General features: G+C 38.3%; 3 protein-coding genes across 5 annotated transcripts in view; 1 reads left to right on the forward strand and 2 right to left on the reverse strand.

Moving 5' to 3' along the window:
- plppr2b (phospholipid phosphatase related 2b) overlaps positions 1–26,392 on the forward strand; it is an 87,826-nt gene that overhangs the window by 14,832 nt on the left and 46,602 nt on the right. The gene's annotated exons all lie outside the window — the stretch shown is intronic.
- misp3 (MISP family member 3) lies at positions 70–8,234 on the reverse strand. Its single transcript, XM_056750717.1, has 4 exons — positions 8,167–8,234; positions 4,529–6,525; positions 2,326–2,399; positions 70–1,222 (listed from the first exon to the last, which is right to left on the reverse strand). The coding sequence occupies exons 2-4, from the start codon at positions 6,507–6,509 to the stop codon at positions 1,133–1,135; spliced, it is 2,145 nt and encodes a 714-aa protein (XP_056606695.1). The 5' UTR covers positions 6,510–6,525; positions 8,167–8,234; the 3' UTR covers positions 70–1,132.
- The window catches only part of palm3 (paralemmin 3), a 32,128-nt gene continuing 15,302 nt past the window's right edge, over positions 9,567–26,392 (reverse strand). The window contains exons 2-8 of one of the 2 annotated variants that reach the window (XM_056750720.1): positions 20,485–20,539; positions 19,614–19,694; positions 16,647–16,765; positions 15,094–15,199; positions 12,751–12,781; positions 12,417–12,476; positions 9,567–11,482 (exon numbers count right to left, since the gene is read on the reverse strand). In XM_056750720.1, the coding sequence (XP_056606698.1) occupies positions 10,551–11,482; positions 12,417–12,476; positions 12,751–12,781; positions 15,094–15,199; positions 16,647–16,765; positions 19,614–19,694; positions 20,485–20,532 (1,377 nt within the window). In that variant the 5' untranslated portion in view covers positions 20,533–20,539 and the 3' untranslated portion in view covers positions 9,567–10,550. Of the gene's footprint in view, positions 11,483–12,416; positions 12,477–12,750; positions 12,785–15,093; positions 15,200–16,646; positions 16,766–19,613; positions 19,695–20,484; positions 20,540–26,392 lie in introns of both variants that reach the window. The other variant, XM_056750719.1, reaches the window with a different exon arrangement.

Here is a 26,392-nt window from a genome sequence, read left to right on the forward strand (position 1 = left end):
CGTGTGCATTCACAGACACGAGAATGCAGTGATGTCACAAAACAAGCAAAAGAATTTTCACCTGGAAACTGAACTGTACCCTCTTTATTAGTCAAACCTTGAATTCAATACCATACACATGTCATAAATAAACATTACAACCTATTGTGAATGCAGTTTCAGATGCCACGCACAATGGCTTTGAATAAATGAGCGAGCAGGTAGTGGGTTGTCGACTCGGTTTCTTCTCAATAACATTCAAACAGTCAAAGTGAGTTTCACAAATGCATTTAAAACAATCGGAACTAACAAAAAGTTGATTTAATACAATTATACTGTATGTTAAGATTTACCACTGCTGCCTTGACTTTTCTAAGGGATAATAACAGCCAGCTGCTTGAACATTATCACTTATTACACAGCTACTTGCCACATGAGAAAAAATATTGAAATATTTTATTAGCTACTTTTTACCGTGTGCAGACCTTCCACGAGGAAAAGCCGTTTACTTTACTGTTAACAGGCAATTTTGTTTAATCATTTGTAAATATAATGTCATATATGTTATCAAAAGATATATTTACATTTGATTTGTCTAAAAAACCTGTCAAAATGATTTGCTGCATCCGGGTTACCATGTATTATTATGTTTGAACGGTTGTTATCTGGGTATAACGAATCTGCAAATGTCGAGACTGGCCAATCAGAATCAAACATTCCAACGAGCCGTGTAAAAAGAGTTATAAACTATCTACCTGATGTTTCTTTCATCATTTTAATTGACACCACCTTTCAGTCCCTATGAGATAGTTATGTTTATTAAAAATAAATGTTTATAATCACAACGCATCGTAAGCATTTTAGGCCGTGCCAAACCAACCAGCAGCATTAGTGATAGTCTATAAATCACAAACACTACTTGTTACATGATTATTAAAGTGTTTCGGGTGATTTCACAGACATTTCTGGAGTGTTGGGTTGTACTTGTCACTTCTCCTTCGTCTTTTTGAGGCAGAGGTCTGTTTGAATCCACCTGAATCCCCGGCTGCCTTTCCTCCTTCTTAAGATTAGAAGATCAATGAGATTTCTGTGACAGTTGATCATGTGTTCGCAGGTAGATTGAATAAAAGAATATGTTGTGATGCTCTTCGTCTCAGTTGCTGTCCTCCACGTGTCCGTTCACCATCCCTGACTCCCAGCGATCCAGTAACGGGTTTCGCTGTCGTGGGGTCCTTGATGCTTTCTGTGTGTATTAGGACGAGACCATTAGCTTGTTTGAAATGAAACACAGAGAGTATTCACATTCCTAAATGTGAATGAATGTTCTAGAAAAATAAGACGATGATGCCTCTGTCAAACAGCTGATTTTAGTCATAAAAACATGCATATGACAATTAGTCTTAAGACACACAAAAAACTATTTTTGAAGAACCAGTTTGCTGCCACATTTGAGTTCAGCTCTCTGAAGTTTGTTTACATTTCAACCTGGTAAGGTCAAAATATGAATAATTTTCTCTTACATATTGTTAACTTTGTCTTTGAAAAACTACAGCTATTTTAGTGTGATTTTCTGTTCTCTCTGTGAAACATTCTGTGAAAATATAACCCTGATATTTTATTATGTTGACTGAGTAAAGACATTTAAAATCTTTTTGTGCAAAATTAAAATGGCTGATAAAATCATTCATTTTAGTATTTATAAAACTCTTTAAAGTACTCGTTCTCAAAGTCTATTTTATGCTCTATCATAAAGCAATAAACACACATGAACTATGTTCATCAATTTTATGGATATGAGTACTTTAACTCGTTTAGATTTCTTTCTTGATGGATGTAGATGAAAAACATTACGTGTAAATGTAAATGTAAATCAGTGTCATAATGATAATCCAGTCGTCATATTATATTACTGTACATTATATTGATTCTCTCTGATCTATCATGAATGCAGATACTAGTCTGTGTCACTTGTTAAATGTGTCTGGTTGTTTGCACAGGGAGGGTTATTGAAACTTATATACTCTTTCATTACCTATTAAAAGGTGAAGAGATGTAGTGTGTGTGTGTGTCATTTGGCAGACATTCTGTATCCAAAGTGACTGTCAGTAACCTCTCTCCTACTGTAGTGTCCCTGGAGGGGTGTGTTTTGCTCATTGTGATTCAAGCCAACAATACTAAAGGATCCTATTAAGAGCCCAATATCTCCCCAGTTAAGTCTAAATGTCAGACTTGTAGAAATCTTCAACTCCAACAACACCAGTTTAGTTAAAGGATTTGACACGTGTAGTGTTAAGGTAAGTGAATGTCAAAAGGTAGAACAGACAGTAGAAGAATAAAGTCCTTTACCTCTGACTGTTGCTTTTCTTCATCAGTTTGGGGTGGCGGCCACATTAACTCCAGTTTACCAGCGGACTGTTTCACTGGAGAGAAAGTGAGCGGAACATTTATTCAAGTTATCATCGCCATCAAATAACAACAACATACGTAAATGTCATTCATCCACAGTGACAAAGCTTGTACGCATAAAGTATGATATATAATTACATCATATGTTAAACAACAGTTGTGTAAAAAATGATATGCACATAGATAATATGCAACAAGTATCATTGAAACTGGCATATATATAAATATGAAGAGTTTGGTTCCCAAATTAGATCATTTTTTTCAAAGATCATGTATTATTATTGTGCGTATTAGAATGAGATGTCAATTTAATATCTGCAGTTGATTTGTTTTGATTCAAACCATAATAACTTAAACAAATAAAGCTAACTATGACAATAAAACACAATAAAAAACATGATTTGAGAAAAACAAAACAAAACAGAGTTATCAAATTTTGAAACCAGACACACATATATTATACACAATATATCTTTCTCCAGAATTGAATTTGCTAGGTATGTGTTTAGGTGAAATTTTCATTTTTGTTTCATTCTGTGAACTGCTTACAATATTTCTCCCGTATTTGAATTACAATTATTAATCTACTTGCATTTATTTTCAGAAAATGAAAACTGGAGAAACAGGTCAAAATAAGAGTCTGCTGTCAGTCTTTCACATCGCTGTTGGATGAATTTATGTCCCTCCTGAGGTTTGATTTAATGAACATTTGGAACGGTGTCTTAATTTTTTCTTAGATGTATTCATATGTTAGAAAAATAAATGTGATTTAGAAAACATGATGGTAAAAATCAAATTCCTTTTTTAATTTTGGTTTGTCTTTTATTTGGTCAATGAATCACACTAAAAATACAAATATATGGAGGCAGAGAGAATGTTTGTAAAAATGTGACTCATGGGTGCTGAATAGTTTATGATATACAATATGTGTAGAATTAACATAATATTAATGATGGTTTTTAAATATCACATTAATATTGTACATTTAACTCATTTTCATGTTACTGTATTACACCTTTATAGGTTGAAAACATTTGTAAAAAAAAATATTTTCATTTTTTTACTTCAGAACTGTACATCTGATCAAGTATTCAATAAAACCCTTCTGTGACCTTTTCCTTTCACATCATCAGGCCACTTCTGAGAAAATAGAAAAAGGAAGTACTCATGAATTTTAGTGAAAAAGTGAATTTCTCTCTCACTTTCCCTCTCAGTTCAGTTCTCAATGTCTATAATTGGATGTCAGCGTGGATCATCTGGACCATTTCCCTATATGAAAACTAGCAATAGACAGAGCTGCTGAACTAGACTAGATGACTCACAGAGACAAAGATCAATCACCTTTGACCCTGGCTATTGCAAACACGCAACAAGATATATTTCAAAAGACATTCAAATCAAATTTCCTCTCCAGAACACAGAACTTTTCCTTTTACAGAATCACATCAGTCCAGACGCCATCACTCAACATTAGCATGTCAGACGTAACAAGTCTGTTTGTTTGTTAGCTTCTGCGGAAAAGCACAAAACTACCATCCTGCATTCAAATGACACGATCATTACACAACTGACCATTGCCGAACAGGACAGAACAACATCATTCACTCACTCTCATGTCATTTCAAATCTTCGCAGAACACAAAATAAGATATTTTGAAGAATGTCGGTGATCAAATATTTCTATTTTTTGGCCTGATGATTTAAATGGGAAAGGATACAGAAGGGTTTCATGAATACTTAATCAGACGAGTCCACCCTATGGATGTACAGTAATGGAGTCTTCATTTAAAACTCTAAATACATTAATGTGAGATTTGAGTGGTCGATTTATTAGTTTACATTGTTGTATGGCATTTTTTATTTTGTCTTGCTAAGTTTCTTTCGCTAATTCTCCTGTAAAGCACTTTGGTGGCTGTTGTAAATGTGCCATATAAATAAAATTGAAATTGAAAGCAACACTGACTTCCATTGTATGAACAAAACCACTGAGACATTTCTCAAAATATCTTCTTTTGCGTTCCACTGAGAAAGAGTCTCATACCGGTGATTTGGTTGAACTTCTTGGAGTCATCCATCATACACCACATTTGCCTTACTGCACACAAAACCACAGCCGTGACTCGTGGGGTCTCCAGTGACTCACCTGATGTCGGGGTTGTGGACACCTCTGACTGACAGGCTGTCAGATTCAGATTTGTCTCTTTAGCTGAGGGGCTAAGAATCTCTTCGCTGGGGGATATTATTTCCTCTCCCACTCTTCTTTCAGTTTTTTCTCTTCCTCCCATCCCTGAATCTATTTGCGTCGGCTCTTCTATTTCCAATCCTTTCCTCTCTGCTTCAGGTTCCACGGCTGCTTCACCATAAAGACTGCTCCTCTGCACCTGGAGCTCTCGTTCCCTCTCCTTCGCCTCTTTGATGTCCTGTTCCACCTGAGGAAGCATAGCCGAGGATCGAAGCTTGAAGAAAGGATTCTCTTTCGCCAAACTTTGGTCGTCTTTATCCTCAAAACTTTGTTGTCGGGTCGTCCCTACGGGCTCAGAAAAAGACACGTTCTGGTCCGTCCTGGACCCTCCGTCAGTCCTTGAGGTTGTTTCACGAGCGCTGTTCGAGTCCGGTACGGGTGTAAAAATTGTGGTTGTCTCGATGATTATTACCTGAGCCGTGTTGGATTCGGTCAGACCAGGTCCTACAGGTGGGTCACTCTTCGACCCTTCAGGTTCGGCCGCTGCTGGTGGGCTGGGAGGATTCTGGGAGAACTGCATCATACGTTGTTTGATATCTACAGAACATTCAAAGTCTTGTATTGCGGCAGCTTGTTCTCCGCTGGTGGAGTTCGATCTTCCATTTGGATCTTGCAGCGATTCAAAGAGAAGCTTTTTCTCTTGAACCTGTACCTCCATGCCCTTGTCGTAGAATCCCGGTAGCCGACCCAAGTCCACCAGAACCTTCTCTCTCTCCGCCTCGGCGCTGATCTCCATCTGCATCTTCTTTCCGGCAAACTGCCTGTCTTTGTCCAAGCTTGGACTCCGCTTGGGATCCTGTGAGAGGATGTGTTTCCTCGTGGGAATTTCCACAAACTCCTTTGCCCTGTCCGGCGCGTCGTCCAGTCCTCGAGCTCGCCGCAGGTTCTGTTCTCTCATGACGGCCAAACGGATTTCCCTCTCGATGGGTGTTTCGTTCTGAGGAGATTCGGGCTTCGCGGGGCAATCGGACGCATCTGTCGTACTGTTGGGGGAGAAATCTGCAGATACGCCGCTGTCACTCTGGCTCTCATCGACATCCATTTTACCGTCTTTCCTTTCTGTCTTTGCGTCCGAATGGGTCTCTACTTCTCCCGCCTGCCTTTCCTCTTCTGCTCCACCTGTTTGCTTTCGCTCCTCACCTGTGTCACCACGTTCTCTCCCCTCCTCCCTCTCACCGTCTCTCCTCGCCCCCGTCATTGTCAATGGCTCTTGATCCTCAGTAGAGCTACAGGCACGGCTCTCTCCCTCTGGATTGGCCGGCTCACCTGTAACTGTATCTAGGGGCGGAGCATCGTCACACACCTGCTGCTCCGCCTCATTCTCATTCAGACTCGTGGTCTTGTTTGGCTCAAGCGCCTCCTGCTGGACATTCGGAGCATTTCCAACAGACTCAGCTACAGGTTTGCAGTCTGTATTTTGCTCTTCGCTGTTCTCGGACAAAAACACATCAGAGTCATCATGTGAGTCGAGTGGATGCTCAACAGCACACCCTTCTTGTTGCACACCCTCAGCGACCTGCACATGGGTTAAAACATCCTCACCGGGTTCAGTGTTTGCGTCTACCGCCTCCTGACACGCAACACTCTCTGTTTGGGAAGCAAGTTCATGTTCAGGCACTGGTGGCCATTCTTGAGTCTGGTCAACATTCGACTCATTGTTGAGGTCGTCTACATTTGGCTCAACAGCTCCATCTGCTGGTAAGGAGGTGTGAGCACCGTCAGGTTGAGGAGGCGTTTCCACTCTTTCAATCACACAAGTTGCTTCTTCCTCTTGCTTTTCTGGCTCTCCCGGTGTTTCCCTATTTTCTGTGAATTGGGAATCTTTATCATTATTACATTTATCTTGAGATTCAGATCTCTCAGGGCACAGGTCTGTTTCCATTTTGCACTTGATTTGTCTGAAAGAAAGCCAAAGTGAACATTATTTAATGATTTTCTGTACATTTATTTTGTACATTCATGTCTGTATTGGATTATTACATTGGTATAGTCGTGTTGTTTTTGTATTCCTGAGTTTATTGTGTTGCATGCACCAATAAAAATGATATTTGTGGTATAAAGGTGAGAACCCTAGAGGCTTTTCTTTTGTGTTTTTTGCTGATTTGGTGCAAACTATAATCAGCTTATGTGTCAATCCCAGAAAAGCTCGTGCAAAATTAAGTCTGTAACTGGCTGGAAACATTTCTCTTTTAGGTTTGGTAGCTGACTATTTGTCTCTTTCAGTCACCTTCACAATTCTTTGACCTCTTAATGGACTCCATCAGGTCATTTATTATTCAACGCACACGTCTCAAGTCATTTTATTGTCTTAGACTCACCTTAAAACTTTTCATCTGGAACAATTTCTAATAGAACTTTCTTTGTTTCTTTGTATCACATTTCAGATCAGTTCTCTTTACAAATGCTATGCAGTACCACTGTGCAGTGGGATTTCAAAATATACACCTGCTCATTGATGCATACATTGTTTCCATGTTGGCATGAAATGATTAACCAGTTTATTAAACTTCAAACAGCACAGAGATGGGAGTGGAGATTTCGTTCACCTTCACAGAAGTCGAGTAAATATGTAGAAAGTAAAATTTAAAGGAGGTCTGTTTACTTTAATATAAAATCACTTTGCTGGGGCACACGTTTTATCAGGTTTGTAGGTCAAGCAGTTGGCAAAGAGTGCATAAAAATAGTTTTTATTATTATCAGACAACACTGTAAAAAAACACCTATTTCAACCTAAAATCATCTGCATTTAAGTTAATTCAAGCTTGAACTTTTAAACTCAACTGAATTTTAATTATATTAAACTGAATTACAAAAAAGAAGTTGAATTTCATATAAAAAATAGTTTAAGCAATTTCCACTTCATTTTGTAAGTCGGTTTAATATCATTTAAACTCAAGTGATTTGTAAAGTCAATTTTATTAAGCTTAAAATATAAGGCAGATTTTACATATACCACTTTTGAATTTTAGTCATTACATTGAATTGGAAATATTCAGGCTATGTGTTGCATTTGTCGAAACAAACACAAGGACTTAAAGGTTCGTCATAACCTATAATGCTAATTACATAAGAGATTAATACTGTATAATCAGATAACACTGTGGCCTTGAGTGTTACGTGGTAATTCTGATGCACGGAATAAAATAAAAACAATGTTTTAAGCGCTGAGAGTCTCCTAAAATATAAAGATAGACTCATTTTATCATTAACAGTTAAAAAGGGAGATCAAAGACCTGGAAGATATTATGGTATTTATGTTAAGAGAGCTTGAGATAAAAAGAAACGAAAAATAAATATTATGGATGGATTTATGTAGAAAACAGTAAATCACAAAAAACTACTTTATCTGGGTTTACACAGGCAGGTTCACATATTATACATTTTAGCTCAACTATATACTGTAACTTTATCTTAGTTATTCTAAGTTAATACATAACATATAATCAGACTAAAATATTACATCTTGTGACTTGGACTCAAGCGGTATGTCATGTAACATAACCATAAATTCAGTAATATCTGAGGAAAAATGGACTTACCAACTGATGGGACGACACGAGTACTGTAACTGATTTTAAGACGCTTGTGCGGTTCTGCCCTCTCTACCTCTTTGTCCTTCCTTTTAACCCTCCTTCTCTCCTCTAACTCAATGCTATTATATTCTCTCGCTCTCTCTCTCTCTTTTCAACCCCTGTTCCGATTTCGAGGTTAAAATCTGTGCTGTTCGTTTCAGTTCAGCTTTCACTGTGAATCTCTAAGCTGTTGAATAAACCACAGGCCCTGCATCACTAATCCAAACAGCCGTCTCATACGCCATGATCATTTCCCAACAAAACAAACAGTGAAACAGAGTCTTTATATTATTTACAAACTTAACTCACAATACTAGAAAATACAATACAATCAATCACAATACAATCATATGAAATTGCTGAAGCTCATTCATTTTGTTGTGCAATAACTTTAAAGAGCACCTGTTACTGTAGTGACAAACAGTAAAACAGCAGACAGGAAGTGACTTCATAAGCTTGAAGTGAGAGCTCAAATTTTTATTAACCGTCAGTATCTTGTACTGTTTTATTTTATATTGAGTGTAAAACAGTCTGACTGACGAGAGCAGGTCTAGATGAAGAGAGCGACTGGAACAAAAAACTTCATATGACACGCAGCTAAAATCTCTGCAAGTAAATTATAAAACAATCCACGTCGGCCTATGCAATGTACTGTAAGACGTACAAGACGAAATAATATTCCTGTAACTGTTTCTGTTCACACAAATATGTTGAAATGCAGTTGTGAGAGTCAGTTTGTTCGACTGTCGGCACATGCACAGACGCCGCTTTGAGAGCTTTGGATTGTTACGTCGATACATCAACGAGTCGGCCATATTGGAAAGGGCAAGACTGCACTATAAAACACATATATGTGAATTCGGCAGTTGTAAAAGCAGTTTACGTTTGAAGAGTTCATTTGCAAAAATGTATATATTTTGTTGATTTATTTGTTATCGTGTCTTATTGTGAGTTGTATTACTTATTTTAATAACCAAACTGTATTTTGAATGATATTACTTGCAATGCACAACAATTTTTTTACGAGTTACGTGTTTTGCTGATAGGTTGCTTTCACTTCCCACAAAATAAGATTTTTAAAAATAAAAGGATAGTGAAATTTTTGTTTTTTTACTCTTGTTATTCAAACAATGTTTAGGCTTTCCTATTTTCTTCTGTGGAACATAAAATATATATTGACAAATGTCTATGCTTCACTTCAAAATATCTTTTGTGTTCTGACGAAGAGAAAAGTGTGTGAATCAATAATACATTTTTGGGTGAACTATACCTTCAATATTTTATCTCGGTGTTTACATTTGGGAAGATCAGATGTTCAGTTTGTTGAGAGTTTGTTCAGTCTTTCTGCCTCAAAAGAACATCCCAGATAACATTTTATCATGTTTATTCATTTCTCTTGCAACTTTTCCAAAGTCAACTTTCTTTTCAAAATCCTTAACCACTCTGCATTCATCTCATATACAGCATACTGTACATACAAGGCACTCAGTAAAGGCACTGAGAATTTGCATCAGACTTGATTTCCACGTTCAAAAATACGATGGTCCCGGAGTCGACTGAAAACTTAACATAATAGTGATTACATGCGTATGAAGCGGTATTGAATAGTTAAAAATCATCCACAAAAACAAAGCTAATCTCAAGGTTCTGTTGTTAAAACAGACGTATATTATTTCTTTCATAAGGTCACAGCAGTTGCACAATGTCACTTTCGGCCTCAAACACTTCTGTCAGGCATCTATGGGCACCGTAATAATAAAAACACATTGAAACAGCAACAGCAATTAAAATTGTAAAGATGATCATGATAATGCACATATAAAATCAAAGTTGACCATTTCTCTCTGCAAAATATAAGATCAGGTTTTTGATTGATATTCAGGGCACACAAATGCTTTGTGATACAGTAAAACGCAATTGTAGGTAGATAATAGTTCATCACTGTCGCAAGTTGGATTCCATATTGTTAATAAAAACAAAGCGTTTTACATGGTAGTGTTAAAACCATCAAGGCCCAGCATCCAATGCACTAGAGTCATTCCTCAAAAAAATGCGCCTCTTCTTTTCCTCCAAGTCCATGTGTGGAATTTTCATTGACGCAGATGAGAATGATGGGAATCCAATTCTGAGAGAGAATCGCAAGGAAGGAAGTCTTTAGATTTTGCACTTTCCTTTAGTTTTTTTAGTAACAATACATAGTGAACTTTAATGAAGAGAAAAGATTTGTTCCGCTGCGAGTGTTTGTATAACGTACAGCTGGAATTTTGAACCTCTTGAAGTACCCCCTCTCTTCTAGGAATAAGAGAGCAGGATGAAAAGAATTGAAGAAACAGTCAACAACAGCGTAAAGTTCACATGACCGAACAGCATTGGCAGGTTTTGCGTTTGGGTGCACACGCGTCCTCTGCCCTTTTCGGGCTGCTGGCGTCCGTCTGGGCAGCCGTTTTGGAGGTGAGCAGAGGATCCTGTTCAGCAGGCTGTCTCTTACCTCCCGTCTTAGTAGCGGGCCCCAGCGTGTCTCCTCCATCCAGAGGAACCTCCTGAAATTCGCTGAGGGAGATGCGTGGGTTTGCCACGGCCTTCACTTCCTTTGGGGGTTGTGATTCTGCGGCCTCGGTCTTTGATCGGGTTGGTGGAGATGTTTGTGTTGTGGAACACACAGGAGCCTGGGAAACCTCGGCAGGGGCGTCTAGTGTCTCGGTTTGGTTCTGCGTCTGGGAATCTGGACGCTCTTGACCTTCTCTCTCTGCGATGTCTGTAACCACCACCTTCGCAGAACTGTCTTCATTTCGGTCGGCTTCAGGTGTTTCATCTCGCTTCATTTCGACAGCAGCTTCAGGATGGATCTCTGTCTCCTCCCACACCCCAATTGCATCCGATTCTTCTTCATTCACATCAGCCGTTGCAGATTCCTGCGTCCCGCCGTCATCTTCTTCAACAATTTCCTCCCCTTCATCTGTAATGATCACTCTTTCTGCTCGGATAAGTGCTACAGCATCAGAATCCTCATTCATTCCCTGCCCAGGCTCCACCTCCTTGAAGCCCAAGAAAGTCATCGTGACGCCACCGGTTCCAACACCTTCAGCCAGGTGCAAGCCATTAGTGTGAGGTGGTGCTTCTTCTTCTGCTTCTTCTTCTTCTTCTGAGGTTTTGTGTGATGTTTCTTCTTCCACACTTCCATTAATAACAGCACCAGATGTTGTTGTCTCTGCTGCTTTAACCGCAACATCAATGATCGCTTCTGCTTCCTCTGAATTGTGTTTCTCAGCGTGCACAGATTCATCTGCAACCAAAAGCAAAAGAACCTAAAGTCAGTTTTAGACATTTAACAGCCATATCTAAAGCTGAAGTCGTCTTTGATGGATCTGTATAATTTATTTGTGCATTTTAAGGACATTAAGGCTCTATAATAAATTCACATTTCAATTCTGCCAAGTTGAATGGCAAGCACAACTGTACAAGGGGTGATTCACATTTCGCATCTTTTGTGCGCACAAATTCATTATTTGAAATGTAGACACGCTGAGGTTGCGCGGCTCATCGAGATGGAAATATTTCAACTTTTAAGAGTGCCGCGCGCACGCGGGTCATGTGACAAGAGAAAGCGACACGGCTTGCGTTTTCTGCACGGTTTTAGATGCAAAATGTGAATGGCCATAAAGGGTGAATGGCGTTTAAGGATTTTCGTCATGCCGATTTTAAAAACACAAATAAAATAATATCTATTGCAGTCATTTGAACATTCAGAATGTGGTGTACTAATAAATGCAGATTAAAAATGTAAAACTAATAGATTTGAGTCATGTGTCATGTGGTGTGATCGTGATTTATCTCAAAATGCATTTCCTTGACATGCCTTTTACAAATCTTTAGTATTTAAAGTGTTTAGAAACAAAGTACTTGCATTTCTTTGAGTTTTGGTAAGTAATCATCTCATATATTTGTTCTATAATTTTGTCTTCCTAAATGAACAAAATTTAAACTAAAATTTCCTGAAAATCGCATACAACTCATATAAATGTTTTAAAATACCAATTACTTAAGCATTCTGTGTTTCAGCCACAAAAATGAGATACATTTTAAATTCAATACAATTATTGATATTATTGGTTGTACCACATAGTGGTCGTCATACGTCATTGACCCATTAATAAAGTGTGACTAACTAGAGAGAACGAAGCAGAAGCAGCAGAAGAAAGAAACAAGTGATATTGTACCTTTCTTGTCATCTTGTCCATTCTCCACGATGGGTCCATTAGAGACGGTCTCAGTAACTACTGTAAATGATAAACATTTAAATATAGTTAATATCAGACAGCTTTATCTCCCCTCAGATTACATTTTTTGCTTTTCATTACACATGATCATAGCCCATTTAGATCAAACAGTCTTAGCAACTTAATTTTTGCGCACACAAATGAAGCCTCAATTAGTCCAAATAGAAAATGAACAGAATCACGACCGCAGTCAACAATTACTCTTGTGTAGACAAGATTGAAAAACAAGCTAAAGTGAAGTGACGCACAGGGTGGACAGGTGGCCCTCACTCACCTGTTACAGCTGGCTCCGCCTCCTCCTCCTCCTGCTGGATGAACAAGAGAGAAAAAACTTTATTTGGTTTAGCAGCTCATATCATCTGCTCCGTTTGTTAATATTTTATCAAGGCGTTATGAAGCATATGGGCGTAATAGCTCGGCTCTGATCTTTTTCTTGGATCAAAAATTGCACGCAAACTTGATTCTGGTTTGCTGGATCATAAACAAATGAAAAAAGTAAAAAATATGAATTTGCAATCTCACATATTTTGATGTAAAGTACAGTCGCTTTAGATAAATGTGAATGTTGATTTTGCTCTGCGTTTGTCTCTCATCTTGTTCAGATATAGATCAGTAATTATCTAGTTAGTACTTCACAGACGGATTGATGTGTTTCCTGATCTCACAATGGGACGACTGGTGATGTTTTGTTTTTCACTCACTCTGATCATATAATGAGATCTTTCATTTCCTATCCAACATTATGAAAAACATGAGAGCAATTCCAGATTCAAACGCACGTGTACCATCCACCACAAGAGGGAGTAAGAATGACATTACAGCTTTTATAGGAAACTTTCACACAGTATTTCTTTAGTCCACAGTAATCAGGCTATTGTGTCAACCTTTATGGGACATGAGGGTTAACTTTAGCTTTATGAATCTACATTCTCCTGTCTACCCTGCGATGGGTTGGCACTCCATCCAGGGTGTATCCTGCCTTGATGCCCGATGACTCCTGAGATAGGCGCAGGCTCCCCGTGACCCGAGGTAGTTCGGATAAGCGGTAGAAAATGGATGGATGGATGGATGGATTCTCCTGTCTGTGGGGTTCAGTTGGTCTGACTAATTTCATTTCTCTTAAGGAGGCTGTCACTTTAGACCAATATCATGCCCAGTGCTCGCTAACTACATTTTGTGGAAGAACTTGTTGTTCTACTCCTGCGAAAAGCTAAAACACGTTCAACAATGTTCAAAGGCCCCATTCCCACTCACAAAAACTCATTGATTTTACCCAATAATATAATTCAGAGATTGTCATTAACCCGAAAAAGCCAAATAATAAGACATATATTGGTTTTAATTTAAGTAATCTTGAGGCCCCCTTAGAAGTCAGCTGGGCCACCTTGTGGGCTCTGGTCCCCCTGTGGGCTCCGGCCTCCCTGTTGAGAACCACTGTTTTGCATCTGAAGAAATAGTTTGAATAAATCAGCATAGGGATGTGTGATACTGTATTAGGGATGGGGAGTCGACTCCAAAAGAATCGATTCCTAGACTTTTATTGTCTCTAAAGTCAGATTCGTCTTCAAGACAGGAATCGACTCCGTAATTTTTAATGTTGTCATTGACTCAAATCGGTTAAATTCTTTGTGATTGGCGCAAAGCATCAAATAACATTTAAAAACCCTGTTTATATTAAAAGTCATACCTCCGCTCTCTCTCAGACTGCACACGTTTACATCCGATCCAAAACACTGCGGTAATCAGAGCATGAGCGACACCTACTGGTACTCTCACAAAAGGTCACGCAATATTTCCTGGTCATTCTACACCGTCAATCCGATCACATTCAATTCTCAAATTCTTATTAAAAACTCTCCTATATTTCGTCAGTCCCTCGCCAAGCTTTTATTCCTCTAAACGACTGTTGAGAGTTTTTAAGTTGATGTGAAGGAAAGTGTCAGGTTGCTTAAAAGCGAGACTGTGCGCATAACTAGACACAAAACAAAACCTAGTTTGTGAAAAAAAATATAAAGCGTTTCATCCAGTTTAAGAACGTAAAAAATCAGCAACAGCCAGGAAGTCACAAATCCTATATTAAGTAATGTTGATGGGTTATTATTATAGCATATATTGTTGTTTTTTGTTGGATTTAATCTTTTAAGATACTTTTTATTGTGAAATACCCAACACAGAAAGGTAATGAGTTAGCCTACATTAAGAAAAGAACACAAGGTAGGCTCAACATCTTTTCTCTTTAAAACAACTGTTAAACTTAGCCTAGGGTGAATATGTAAATTCTTAATCAAAATGAATAAAATCATTTAGGCTCGTCACATTTACCAAGTCTCAATTCAAAACAATGAAACGTGGGGTCTTAAGTAATATAACATTTAAAAAAATAATAGAGGAAGTCTATAGCTACGGTTAGACCTGGGCCGTCATGTCCTTAAGGTCCGTGCACTTGGAAATTTGCTAGTGACTTTGGGGATTGGTTGTCAGCCAAAAGTTCCCAAATCCTGACCCCATTTGAATGACAGTAAAAAGTCAAATCCGAGTAGACTCCAAAAATCCCGGAATCAAACACCTCTACCTTGTTTTTGACAGCAACAGAATGCTGCTAGATGTGTCGTCTCACCTTTCCGTGTGGTTGAGCATCTGAGTTTGTTAGATCAAAGCCATCTTCAATATGTTCTTTCAGTTTGACTTCTTCCTCTGCCAACCGTTCGGACGTCTCCTGTAATCTAACACACATACAAATGGTTTATATCATTATGGAAAGCTCCTATTGGTTAATATCATTTATTGAGGCGAAAACCAGTGTTTAACTTTACACTATAGATACTTATTGGCATTTTTACAAGTGAAACAAGACATTTGGCAGATGCTTTTATCCAAAGCGACATACATTGCATTATACTATACATTTTACATAGGTATTTGCAATCCCCTGGGATCGAACCCACAACCTTGCATTGCCAACGCAATGCTCATACCGCTGAGCTACAGGAAAGCTGGAATACTCAATTCTGATTGGTCAACGGTGCCGTCCAGCAGTCTGATCATTTTTAGAACTTCATGTCAGCATTATTTGATATGGGACAGATTACCTGAGCTACATCACCTGTGCTAAATAAACGTTTCATGTAATAAAACAATAACTATCTAAATATACAAATCTAACAATGTCTGACATCTAACATGCATATTGCAATGGTTTAAGACAGGGGTGTCTAAAGTCAGTCCTGGAGGGCCTGTGTCCTGCAAAGTTTAGCTTCGACCCTAATCAAATACACCTGAACAGCTAATCGAGGCCTCACAAAGCAGACTAGAATCTTCCAAACAGGTGTGTTTAGCCAAGTTGGAGCTAAACTCTGCAGGACTGTGGCCCTCCAGGACTGACATTGGACACCCCTGGTTTAAGATAACTTAGTCAGATTTTTGGGATTCTTTTTATTTTCCCAAAAAGAGTGTAAAACATGCATGTTAGCTGCATAAATTTCAGTTATTTACAATTTTCAGACTTTAATAACATTCAAATAGATTTTACAATTTTAAAGCATCATTGTATCACACACAGTTTAATCCCCTTCGCTGTGATACAAGACCACCCTGCCGGCATTTATTTTTTTGTATAAACACCAGCTGACTGAACTGTATGTCAGCCCTCTTAATGTAGATTTTCACAGGTTTAACATCTAAGAAACAAGACCAGACACACACACAGCTAAAGCTACGCTCACATTTTTTCAGAGTCGATGCATTTTCCCAGGAAATCAAAGTGTGCTTTATCTGCATATAAAACTACACTGTGACAAATCCTCACATTTAATGCATCACTCCTCTGTTTACACACGCTGAAAGTCTGTTCCCTTTGGGACTGTAAGCAGCTTATTATGGCCAAACTGTTCTCTGTCTAATTAAAGCTCGCTTCAGAATCTCACAGGCCAACTTATTACAATAATCACCATCTCCTTCAGTCAAGCAAATAAAAGCTGATGTGCAGAGGAGGAACATCAAACGCGCACAGAAATAGAAAGATATTTTGGGGGACCGCAGACCCGTCACCTGCTCTGAACCGCTGGGGCGGGTGCTGCTCCCGCACAGCCGGAGATCATTGTTATTATCCTTAGTACGGTTTGGATGCAAACTGTGAGCATAAAGAGAATGAGAAATGAGAAGATGTATTACTTGTTAACGCGCGTCTCGAGCTCCTGAGCTTTAGAGCCCCAGAGAGGCGATCGAGGGCTTGTGCTGTCAGGTGATGTGGGGGGTCCTTCCATCAGCCATTGGTCTCTGAGAGACTTCCTCTGTGATAGAAACATGAAGAAAAATTAAAGAGTTCGAACTAATAAATGTTCCCTCATGACCAATAAGCACATTTTAAATTTGTGCTTTTATATTTTATCTTGGCCATTCAGAAGAAGAAGTTGAGATCACGAGACATTTGCCTTCAGAATCCAGCTGAAGAAGGAGAAAAATCACACTGTTGTGTTGTGTTGTGAGTCAACAACCGCAGCTGCACCGGTGTCATTCGTGTGAGTTGATGTAGTGATGTAGTGTTTTATATCCACACCCTTCAACTTGAATTCAGAGCTTTTTAGGTCAGTGAACTATAAAAACATTTGCTTTAACTTCAGTTGATCTGAGTGCGCTGTGTACAGTCGGGTTTGATAGTCTGGTAAGAAGCCAGGATGACATTTATTCAGGACGTCTGTGTCTCTGAGGAAAGGGAAGGGTTTAGTATTCAGGATGCTGCCGAGGATTTTACCTAGAATGATGTTTACACACATTCCACTGGAGTTATTAGGGTCAAACTTGGAATAATTCAGAAAAGTTCAACGTTGAGTTGGGATGTGGAGGAACATTTGTGACCTGATGATGAATTTGAAAGTGGCTGAATTGCATTTTGTGTGCTTCAGTGTTTCATGAGCACTACGGACTGTCAAATATTTCAGGGTTTATGTATTTTTATCAATGTGATCAGCTAATGTGAATGACTCTTATAGTTAAACAATGGCGATGTGTAGTTTTTCAGGTAGTGCCTTTTTAATGATTACTCAAATGATTGGGAGTGGGAAGTTTAGTTTGTTGGCTCATTTAGCATTTAAAGCAAGTGAAATAAATAGTGTTTTATTTTAATGCGTGCAAACTTTGGAGAAAAATGTGCCGAGCACTTTTCATGTCATGCTGTTCTGGTAAGAACAGACCTGTATACGGTTTATCCATTTTAATTCAATTTTCCGATGATCTATAAACTTAACCTATTTAAATAATTGATTTTTTTTATGTTTTAAATGTTAAAGTCTAGCATCCCAGCTGTGCGTTAAGTACTTTTCTGCTTCTGCTAGTTTTATCTCCAAGAGGAACAGGAGGCGTATCTGAAAGGTTACATCTATTATCAGGACACCTGGATTGTGTTTTATCTCTTTAGCCGTCATAAAACAAGGCTCTCTCTTATTGTTCGGCACACAGATACAGTAGATCTGAACACTATCCCTGTAGATGTAAACATAAAACAGAAGTGTGCAGTTGGTGGCCGTGAGTGAATGTCAAATGTTAGATGCATCTATGCTGCAGGAGTCAAACTCAACGCATTTAATCCGTCTGTGCACCTTTATCTACATTCAGAATTTCATTACGATTATGTATAACTAAGAGACACCCTATCATAACACACATGTAGTGCTACCTAACATAAGGATTATTTATTTAACTGTTTTACCATTTGTTTTTGGTACTATAATGAAAAATTACAATCTTAATATCAAGTAGAATAATCAAACTCTTTCAATGCGACAATGCATCATTTTCTTATCTCTATCGCTATCTTTGAAACATTCATTTGCAGATTACTTTATATACTTATCTTTAGCGGGGTTGAAGATAAATGAGCACTAAAAACCACCAACTGGCCAACTGCTCAAACTATAAATCATTATCAGACAGGTTTGAATACTGATTCTTTTTTATACATTTGCTCGATAACTGATTTTTGTTTATTTTTACCCCAAAAGTTACAGGTTGTAGCTTTAACCTCCCAGTGAAAAAAAGAATGACAATTATTATTTCTTCATGAAATATTGCAGCATTACTACTAAATAGCTTATCAGTGTGCGTCATTTTCTTTTTAAAAGTCATGTACCCTCATAATCTTCAACTAACTAACAAACTATCCTGAAATGACCATCCATCTGAAATGACGTAAACTTGGCTGGACCATCCGTTAACTCCTCCCCTTCAACTGTCAGTCACCTGCCAGTTTCATTTCAGAATCAATGCAAGGGCTGTTTTCACACATCCCATCAATGCGGAGTGAAAAAGACAAGCCCGCCCACTAATTTTCTCCTACGAAATTCCTTTTCACTCGGAAATGTGACGGAATACAGAATTAAAAACGATCGCAACTTTCGGTTCACAGGGACTTTAATATTTATGAAGTTCATATTAGATCAATCATGCACTCATTATAACTGTTAATGGTGGCACCGTTTCCGTCTCAACCATTAATTTTGCTCATAATATAAGCTGAATCTGATGTGAATGTACTTTGTTACCGAAGAGACGGCAGTATAGTTCAGTATAGAAGTAAATACTGATCCAGAAGCACGTTTCTTTCTTTATACATTAAGTCTGAATGTTCATTTAATGTTAAATTCAGATGGTAATGTTATATTTAGTTCCGACACTTCTGTAGTGTTAGAATAAGTTTGATAACCAGAGTGTGAAAAGTGTTTATTTCCAGCCAGCCCACACTACCCATACAACAGTTAAAAAAAACATGTGCCAACATTTACTGTATATATGCACATGTACAAGATGTGTATTGGAAGCGACTGTAGGAACACAAAGGAATAGGAAGAGGGAACGCCAATCTGGAAATATTGTGGAAACAATGGAGAGAAAGATCACACAACACACACACGCACACAAACACACACTGAGGTCATTCTCACGAAGGGAGTGTTTGAATACACTGAATATTGAACTATAATCTGTTTTGGTGTTCTTCATGAAGCTCTGGTGTGTGTGCATGTGTGTGTAGACACAGTTGTGAAATTCCACCCTGTGACGCAGCCTATGTAGCACAAACGTGACTTGACGTGTCTGACAACAGAACAAGGTCACAGGTCACGCAGGTCTGTGTGTGTGTCACACCTTAAGCTGCTGAAGTCTCAGTCTCTCGTCCTCTATCTCTCTCTTGGCACGCTCCTGTTCCTCCTGTAGACGCCGTTTTTCCTGAAAGAGAAGATTTATAAGAACATGATGTGTAAAAGCTAACAAGTTTCTTCCTGTTCAGACAGCGTTGTGATAATAGTTTTGCAGCATTCTTGAAGACTTTTTGTAATTTTAAGCACTTTAAGATGCAGTCACACTCATTGACTTTAAACAGTTATCTGTCATCGGTAAGGTCATGGTTTTGAATGATTCCAGGAAACACAAAATACTTTACAAAAATACGAAAACCTGTGAACACGTATCATCTCTCCACCTGGATTTTGTTTTTAAACATACTTCTCAGTTCTGTAACCATCTGATCTATTCTATGACGCTTGGTAAATGTTTAAATGGTGACGTTGAGACAATATTTGCCGTGAGATAAGCATTGCATATGACAGATAATCATTTTTAGCTTGAATATTTAGTAAGTCAGACAGCAGGTAAAGAGGCGTCTTTACTGTCGTCTGGTGTTATCTTACCTGCCCTGGACAGACTCCACTACTCTTAATAATTCAGAGGCCACAGAAGGTTTGAGATCACAAAACGGTTTCAATGCCCACATGTGTGTTTGTGAGTCGTTAAAGTTTTTATATTTGAAAAGCAATGTATAACTGCTGCCATTGGATATCTACAGATGTTTTTTGACATGAAACGTCACCGTCCACGGCTATGAAGGATGTGTCAGTGTGTTTTTCAAACATGATACTGTTTGAAGTGCTTAAGTGATGCTGTTCTTTCAGAAGAGAGTCAATACACTCTGTTAGCAGGCTGGTCTGTGATAAATGAAAATGATTCCTGTTTGCCGTACCGTTATAGCCTGCAGTCGCTGCTGGTATTTTTCTGCTTCATGTTCCATCCTGGACCTGAAATAAAAGACACATTTGTTCATTTAATTTTATTTGTTTGTAAAGAAAAGTTAAACCATTTTTATCTTACCCGGATTCAAAATGTTAGCTCATAATAATGATTTAAAGTTTAGTGGACACTTCCTGCAGAATCCGATATGAAAGCTCTAATAAATCATTACTATAAACTTACTTTTGTGGGGTAAGGTAAGGAGACTGTTACACACTGCAGCTTTTATTGCATATTCTGTTAAAAGAACGTTCTTCGTTCAAGTTAAGCTCATTGATCAGCAAACTATTGATCTATGCACAATTTCATTGTGTGGTTTGCAAAACAAACTTTAACGGTAATGCAATTTCAAAACTGTCACTTTCATGGGATCGAACCCAGGGATTGCACATACTTAGAAACAAATCCATAGTACAATGCAATGGCCGGTCTAAAACCGTGCGGAAAAGGCGACCTGCACTGCGTTCTCCTTTTATTCCAAAGCGCCTGGACTTTGCTCTCTCCTTGCATCTGTCGTCGCTAAGCAACCATAGGCCACGATAGCAGTTGAGACGAGGAGGTATAAACAAGGGATATATGGATTATATGCAATGAAAATATCTGCAATACCTCGCAACTAGATTTAGTTAGGCTGTGATCATCTGTGTCTCCATCGTCATTGACTTTATCTATACTGTATTGCCTGGTTGGTTCTTGTCACATGACCTGCGGTGCGCTTGCGTCTTTATGAAAAGTTACGTTTTTTCATCTCAATGCTGAAAAAAGACCGCGTCGCACCCTATTACCGCACATCTACATTTAAAGTAACGAATATAATAGCGTGGGTAAGACGCTAAATTTGAATCAACCCGAAGTCTCGTTGGTTAAAAGCATCTGCCAAGTACATAGATGTAAATGAAATGCAGTGGTTCTCAAACTGGGGGCTCCAAGCTGGATCCAGGGAGGCCACAGATTTTATGGCATTATTAAATATATACATTTTTCATAGATTTTATGCAATCAAACATAAGAAAAATAAGATCACCAACCAAAAGAATTGATGTTCCAGCGTTGAATGCGTTTTTGGCTTAATTAAATTGGTAAGTTTAAGATTATAAGTCTTTATTTGGGGGCCACAAAGCAATGCACTTTATGGGGCTTTACAAAAAAGTTTGAGAACCGCTGTCGTAATGTTTCATAAATTAATCATATCGCAATATATTGAATCGTGACCCATCTATCATGATATGTATCGTATCGCAAGGTCCTTGCCAAAACAAAGCCCTAACGGCTTTACTATGAAATATTAATATCTTCAAGTTTTATTATGTCTGTTAATTTTCATTGCCAAAGCGCAATGTGTCAAGTCATGTATCACATTTCTGATCAACTGTGGCCAAAATACCGAAGACATTTCAACATTCTCACATGCACAGCTGTCAGTCATGCCGTGCCGGAGGCAATAACAGGAAAAAACTAAGTTCAGCTCAAAAATCCCTTTCAGCGGTGTGAACAGGAGCCCCTTTGGGTCACATTAGACTCCACATACAGGCACGTACATACTAATAGAGCCTTTTGATCCTCGCTGATCCTAATGTTGGTACCTGGAACACCCGGCAGGAGGGAGTTCTTGGGGCGGGAAACAATATGGGTGTGTACACTAAATATATGGAAGTAGAGAGGCTAAACAGAAAAAGCCACCTTTGTTTGAGTTTATTCCAATGTACACAGCAGGACCCAGAAATACAGAAAGATTAAAGAGAAATCTTCCCCGTTCTTCTCATTTCTTTCTGAGTATTGCCGCGGTGCTTGTTTTGTCACATGTTTTTGAGACCGAGTGTTCATCGCAATGGAAAAAACAAGACATGTCAAATGAGACCTATACTGTGACAAAGAACCTTTCGGTGTCTCTCATGTGTCTAGCGAGGTAGAAACAGAGGCTTTTCCCAAGGTAGAAAGCATTTACTCATCTTCTTCCCCAAGGCTAATGGGTAACTTCCAAACGGCCGCGAGGGGAATCTGAGTTCTGGAGACAAACTTTGCCTGGAATAGCACAGACGAATAAACAAAAACGAGCCTTTGATGATTCACTTTCGTCAGCTCGCAGCAGAAAGTTTGGTGCTAATTAAAACGTGAAGCTCTGTGTATTTGTCAGGCACAAAAAAAGACAAGAGACAATAAAGGACGAAGGAACGAGAAGACGATAAACTATACGCCCATCAGATTTCTCGTTTATGTGGTGAATCCTCATATTATCCTTCACACTCTCTTGTCGACATTTTGTATTTCTGATGGTTGTCTTTCTCACAATCATTTTTTGCGAATTTCTATTCATTTTCACTGCTTATAGTCTGTAGACAACATGTTTAACATGCTTGATTCATTCTGACATGAACGTGGATTGTGATTCCTTATGGCTGGAATACACTACAAAACTAAATCTAAACAGATTTTTAAACTAGACATCATACACTTGTGCACTTTTTGAAAGTTTCAGATAGAAACTCATTAACTATTTAAATCTGCAGACTGGGAGAGACTTTATGCAATAAGTCCAGACTGAAAATCTGGGCAAAATCTGAGCAAAAGTCTTGTAGTGTAGTTTAAGAGTGTTGTTTAAGTTTAAGTACAAGCGGATCGATCGTGTAGTTAATCTTTTAGGCCGTTCACAATAGGGGTTGAACAACCTCAGATTTTTGAATTCGACCATTATGTGATAAAGTCGAATGACATCATTGATAAATAAAACAAGAGATAGGGAATGCTTTGCAACAAGATGTGATAGGTTTGGGCGGTAAGACACTCGTCTGTGTGGGACACGGGAGAATAAATGATTTGAGGGACTGTCTAAATAAAAAATATTCAATGTTCATCTATTGCACAAGAGTTACAAAAAATAAACTAAAATAAAATGATTTACAATTACAAGGTCGCTGGTAGGGGGTCATGCAGATAAAACAGATGTATCTCTACAGCAGCCTAACGTTACTTCAGATCTAAAGCGTGTGTATGGACCAAACTCCCATACATTTACAATAAGTCAACTGAAAGTGTCAAGAACACTTATAGATAAAACTACAGAAAAATGTGTTGACTTTGATTGTGATGACCTTAAACAGAGTTTTATTAATGAAGCAGACGCTTTTATCATTGCCGACTCACAAGTGTCTGTATGGAAGATTCGTATTGTATTGGGTTCAGAGGCTGTAAAATGTGGATCAACTCACTTCGGTGTGTATTTTCTAGTTTCAATATGAAAAATAACTTCTTGATTCAATGGATTTATTGCATTTTGAAAAAAAAAAGTCATGGATTTATTATATTTTGGGGGGAAATGATCTGTTTTCATAATAAATCTTTTAAAATCACAATCAGGATTTTAATTTTTTATGTTACTTGAACCTAAAGATGCTTTGTGAAACTTAGAAACAGAAAGTAGTGGTTTTCATCTCGCCACTTTCTTTGTAAAGAAAACACATTTTAATCGAATTGATCAAAATGGATTTATAGCGAGTTCAAGTTATAGTTTGATATATTGTTACACCTCTAATTGTATTCCGTTTAAAATTAAGTTACTGATCAAGCACAAAAATGTATCATTTTTATGTTTAGTTTATAATTTATAAGTTTGGTTGAGGTAAAATGACGTCATACTGACATTTATGGTAAAATTTGTACCAATGTAAGAACCAATAAAGCAAAAAAATGAAATCTGTAGTTTGACATTTTAAACACCGATGATGATATAGTGGCAATGGTTTGGAATGATGGGCCAGTTGAGATCAGAACGGCCCCTTGTTTGCCTATTTTTAAGTCTCTTTTAAAATCTCTTTTTTTTTTCAGTGGCGTAATAGAAATTAAATTTTTGCCCATTGCATTTCCAATTTGTGTTTTATCTTTCTGGTTACAGTTTTTGCATTTCTTATTTTATGATGCTGTTTCTTACTTTGAAGCACTTTGGTCAGCCTTGTGGCTGTTTTAAATGTGCTATATAAATAAAGTTAACTTGAAAAATTATTTATTTCAGACCTGTTAAATATTTCATACAACTACAAAAGTTTACATCGAGGACAGAGGGCTTGTGCACAGCCTTGAGTTGAGAAAGTGCGGTAGATTCTGAGTTCAAATGTGTGTTCTGCGGCATTCAATGTATATTTACCCTGCTGGAGACCAGGCCTGACTGACAAACCCCGCTAAGAACCGTGGGAGATCAAGAGAGTGTCAGGGGGACGGGATCATGGGAAATGAGATGAAATGCTTTTTCATGCCCACACACATATGCTGACACACCCTGCCTCAGCAATATTTTACCCATTCATACGAAGAAAAGCTTCAAATGTAGCAGATAATATTATGATGGCTCTTTCATCATAGCTTTACTGTACTTAATCTAAAATACTCATCCCCTGAATTACACACATTCTTGTGGAACTGCAGCTAAAGCTCCACAGACATAGAGAGCGAGAGAGAGAGACAGAGAGAGAGAGAGAGAGAGAGAGAGAGCAGGTCAGGACTAGCTTTGTGTCTTTTCTCTCAAACGGTCTCTCACTCTCAATCACTTGACACTGTTTTAGTTTGTATGTGTTTGAAAAATGAAGTGCTGCAAGATGAGTTAAGCACAAAAGCTTAATGCTTCATTATGGGATAAACCAAACCAATGAATAAATTCAGACTAATTAAAACAATTAAACCAACTTATACTCTTATTAGGGATGTAACGATTCACTCAGCTCACGATGCGATAAACAAATTACTTTTTTATGAAATGAGTCTTGAATCATCACTTATTATTATTGATTTTCAACCAGCTCATGGTGATTCTTTACATCCCTTAAGACCATTGAGCATTGAGTCTGAAATGTGGTGCTCATTTGTACGGTGTCTTTTACGGAGTTTAAGACCTTAACTCTTATACGACTTTCCCTTAGCTCAACTAGATCTCCAAAAGGTCCAAAAACATTCAGTTCCCAAGGAATTGACATAAAACAGCAGGTACGTCTTTAAGATGTCTGCTAAAGATCTGGACATCTGGAAAGCATCTGCTATGTAAAAACATCCTATAAACGGCTTAAAAAAGCCATTTTACATACGTTCTAGGATATTAGGAGATATCTTCTAGGAAACATCTCAGAGACATACTGCAGATGAGCAAACTATTAAAAAAACATGTCTTGCAGATGTAACTGCAGAAATCAAAAAGCCATCTCCCAGATGTATGTGTGTGCTATCAGAGACGCATATATTGCTCATAAAAAAAGTACAACCGAAATGTGCTTTGGACACCAAATGCATAAATGTTGATCTCATTGAAATACGCAGCATCGGTTGACCGCAGGTTTGTGAACTTTTGCCTTTATTCAATAACTGATACGTAGAGCAATAAAGCGTCACCACATGACGTAAACGTGACAAAATCCACAACTATTAAGTTTGTACCCCGGCCCTCCTTCTCTCAATTTACAAGAAGCGACAAAGCCCTTCCTGTGGTTCACCTCAAGTGACTCAGCCCGGCCGTGGAGAACAGCTACTCGTCAAGATCGACCGTTACTTTGCTCACTTTGGTTGTGATAAACAGCGTTATTTCAAAAGTTCTCATCGCAGACACTGAGAACAGTTTGGTGATCTTAGTATCAGCTGCGTGTAAAAATGTGATCGTGGCCTGCAGTTATGCACTTCAAGACCTTCAACACTCTTCAAAAGGGATGATCGAGGGGTTTAAATATTTTTAAGCCATCCCTTTTGTACTTGTGGTGTTTTGTTTAACCTAGTTATTCAGTAAAAATCAGCTAGCACGTCGTAAAGGTGCCCAGCAGGCATAGCGCTCGCAAATTTGAAAGAAACAGTCAACAGGGCACTTGGAACGGGGCACGAGGTCCCTCCGC

This window comes from Triplophysa dalaica, chromosome 6, assembly GCF_015846415.1.
Source record: "Triplophysa dalaica isolate WHDGS20190420 chromosome 6, ASM1584641v1, whole genome shotgun sequence".
NCBI lineage: Eukaryota > Metazoa > Chordata > Actinopteri > Cypriniformes > Nemacheilidae > Triplophysa > Triplophysa dalaica.

Bases quoted from the DNA above. Each gene is read 5' to 3' on its own strand.
- misp3 (XM_056750717.1), bottom strand. From the start codon at position 6,509: ATGGAAACAGACCTGTGCCCTGAGAGATCTGAATCTCAAGATAAATGT. The intron at 2,400-4,528 runs GTGAGTCACTGG...CTTTCTCTCCAG, and splicing joins GTCCACAACCCCGACATCAG to TGAAACAGTCCGCTGGTAAA. The intron at 1,223-2,325 runs GTAAAGGACTTT...TAATACACACAG, and splicing joins AAGAAAAGCAACAGTCAGAG to AAAGCATCAAGGACCCCACG.